The sequence below is a fragment of the Oryzias melastigma genome, linkage group LG20, assembly GCF_002922805.2.
Source record: "Oryzias melastigma strain HK-1 linkage group LG20, ASM292280v2, whole genome shotgun sequence".
In the NCBI taxonomy this organism is placed as follows: Eukaryota; Metazoa; Chordata; class Actinopteri; order Beloniformes; family Adrianichthyidae; genus Oryzias; species Oryzias melastigma.
The window spans coordinates 15,208,456-15,211,057 of NC_050531.1; the positions used below are offsets into that span (position 1 = coordinate 15,208,456).

A 2,602-nucleotide genomic window follows, 5' to 3' on the forward strand; every position below is an offset into this window, starting at 1 on the left:
TAGAACTTCAGATAGATGTCTGAGCAGAGGTCGTTCTCTGTGCAGAAAACCTCCAGACCCTGAGAGAAAACACATCTTCAGATTGAACCAGATTTAAAGCAGAGTCTTCCAATCCTGCTCGGTCAGCATCACTAACCAACGGTTTGAGTCCGTGCCGTCTTTTGTAGATTCTCCGTACTCGCTGCAGTCTGATCTGAATCACCTGCTCCTGCAACAACAGCAGGGGTAGAAGTGCCGTTTAGCAACCGAATCAGCCGCAGGTGTCAGATTACAACGGGCGCCTCCTCTTGATCTGAGGCTCACCGGATATCCATTGAGAGGCTGGAAGTAGAGGCTTTCGTCGGTGATGCAGACGTGGCCGGGATTGGACACCAGAGGCGTGACCATCTCCACCGTGCACTCCATGTGAGGCTTCTCTGCAACACTCTGAAAGCTTCCAGGAACAACAACATCCAAAGGATAAAAACTCTCAACCAAAACAGTCAGTTAAAATCCACTTTAAACTCCTGTGTCCTTGAAAACCAACTCAGATGAAAATAGTGTTTTTGGTGTTTTCAACTTGTTCTTGTGGCATTTTGATGATGATGGAGGACATATATAAAGAAAATCAAGATTCAAATTGCATTTCTGAGTATTTCTTTATTAAAATCATTGTGAATCAGCAGCAGAGGAAAAAAGGTTGTTGCAAAAAGAGCGTTTTTGTGATGTATTAGTATAAAGTTCTACAAAGAAGTTAATAACGTGCATTTTCTTTAATCTTCTAAGTTTTACTTACAGGCACAAATAATTAAAAAAAATGATTAAATTGTGTAATTATTTAATAAACCTAATTCAACATGTGGAAGATGTGTGTTTATATCAATTATATCATCTTCTCGTCTTCATGTAAGAATGTATTTACAGATTCCTGAAACTCTTTGGGATCTGCAACAGAGCGAGAAGTCGATTCATGACAACTCGTGAAACGTCAGCGAGGTCACAGGGTGAGCGGTCGCCATTGGTTTCTTTGCTTTTTGGACACTGGGTCGAGGATAGCACGCCGTCTTTGGGTTAATAATTGTCACATGACCCAAATTTAAGGCTGCAGATTGTACGGAAAAAGCCTCAAACTGATTCACAGACAAGAAATGGCAACGGCTGTTTTTAAGAAACCGTCTGCTAAATGCTCGTACCCGCAAGTTTTTTAATGACAATCAATTTTTTTTTCCATTTAAGGCCAAATACATCAAATTTTTGCATAAAACAAATGTTTTTTAACCTTCATTAAAATGTGTTTTTTTAGCCTTTAATGAAATACACAAAATAATGATTTGCAATATAGTTTTTATGAGCTATAGAGAGCATCACTCATGATATGTTGGGTTATCTAGTACGTTTTTGCTCACAACAATGTTGGTTTGAGATGTAAAAAATTGTTGACTTCAACGTTCTGGAAAAAAGTTCCTTATATGGCCACTGTCTCAAATTAGATCCACACATTTTAACATAGTGTAACTGCTTTCTAAAGAATTAATTGTCAACAAATTTTGCATTTTTTCAACACAGAAAGTGGTAATTAAAAAAAATAGAACAACAACAGATGATTTAATCTCACTGTAAAATTCAGAAAACTAGCAAAAAAGCATATGCGATTTAACAGATGCTGCCATTTTGAAATGAGCAGGAAAAGCTCTTTTACTGCCCCTAGTGGAACGATGATGAACTACAGGGCAGAACACCGGCTAAGGTTCAAACATTGAGTTTCAAAGAAACGTTTGGATCATTTTATGAGATGGGGCTCTCAGAAATACATCATATATGATAATAATGGTTATATAAAGTTAAGTACATTTCTTTATTAATATATAGTTGCTTTGCCAATTTTGACATTTATTGTAATTTCTTTGTTTTTAATTATAAAATGATACACTTATTATTAATTCGTTGTAATTTTTTAGTACTTTTTTCCATGAATACTGTCCTATTCATTGGGTGTAAATTAACTGACTGAAAATGTTTGACTTTTTTAGATAAATGAATGATGCACTGACTAAAAAGTCAAATAAAGTATCTATCCATAAATCCATCCTGCATCTTTAGCTAAAGAAAGAGGAATTTCCCCCCTGAGTGAGTGAACATACCAGTTCTTGTCAAATGAGGATCTTGCCAGACGTGACTGCAGATTAGCAGCAATCTAGAGAAAAACACGAGTAAAAAGAACGGTGAAGGCTCTCAACAGAAATTAGTTCATATTTTAAAAGACTTACCATTGCAGTCTGATCTCCAAGTTTTTCCAAACAAGAAGCTCTGTGCAGCTACCAAATAAAAAAAGAAAAAGAATGAATTTATACTGACTTTGTGTCGCTTTAGTGGCAGAATTCAGCTTCTCACCTGCAGTAAAGTCTGAACAACATCCTCCGTTTTGCTCCAGACTTCCAACTGAAAGGTCATTTTCTTTGATCCCTACAGAAACAAAGACATTTACTTTCACAGAATTAAATCTGACCACTTTTAAATTCAATTCTGGCTTTACTAATGGACATGTTTTAACAATTTAGAAGCTCAGTTTAAAGATTAATAATTTAGGTTTTGCAGCTAATATTTAAGAACATTTGATTTTTTT

General features: G+C 35.9%; 1 protein-coding gene across 1 annotated transcript in view; it reads right to left on the minus strand.

The window, feature by feature from the left end:
• Positions 1–2,438, minus strand: part of LOC112151277 (protein FAN) — a gene marked incomplete at its 3' end in the record, with an annotated part of 6,214 nt that extends 3,776 nt beyond the window's left edge. The window contains 4 exon segments of the mRNA XM_036217413.1: positions 304–433; positions 2,121–2,173; positions 2,247–2,294; positions 2,371–2,438. Coding sequence (XP_036073306.1) covers positions 304–433; positions 2,121–2,173; positions 2,247–2,294; positions 2,371–2,430 — 291 coding nt within the window.
• Positions 2,439–2,602: the final 164 nt, after the last annotated feature.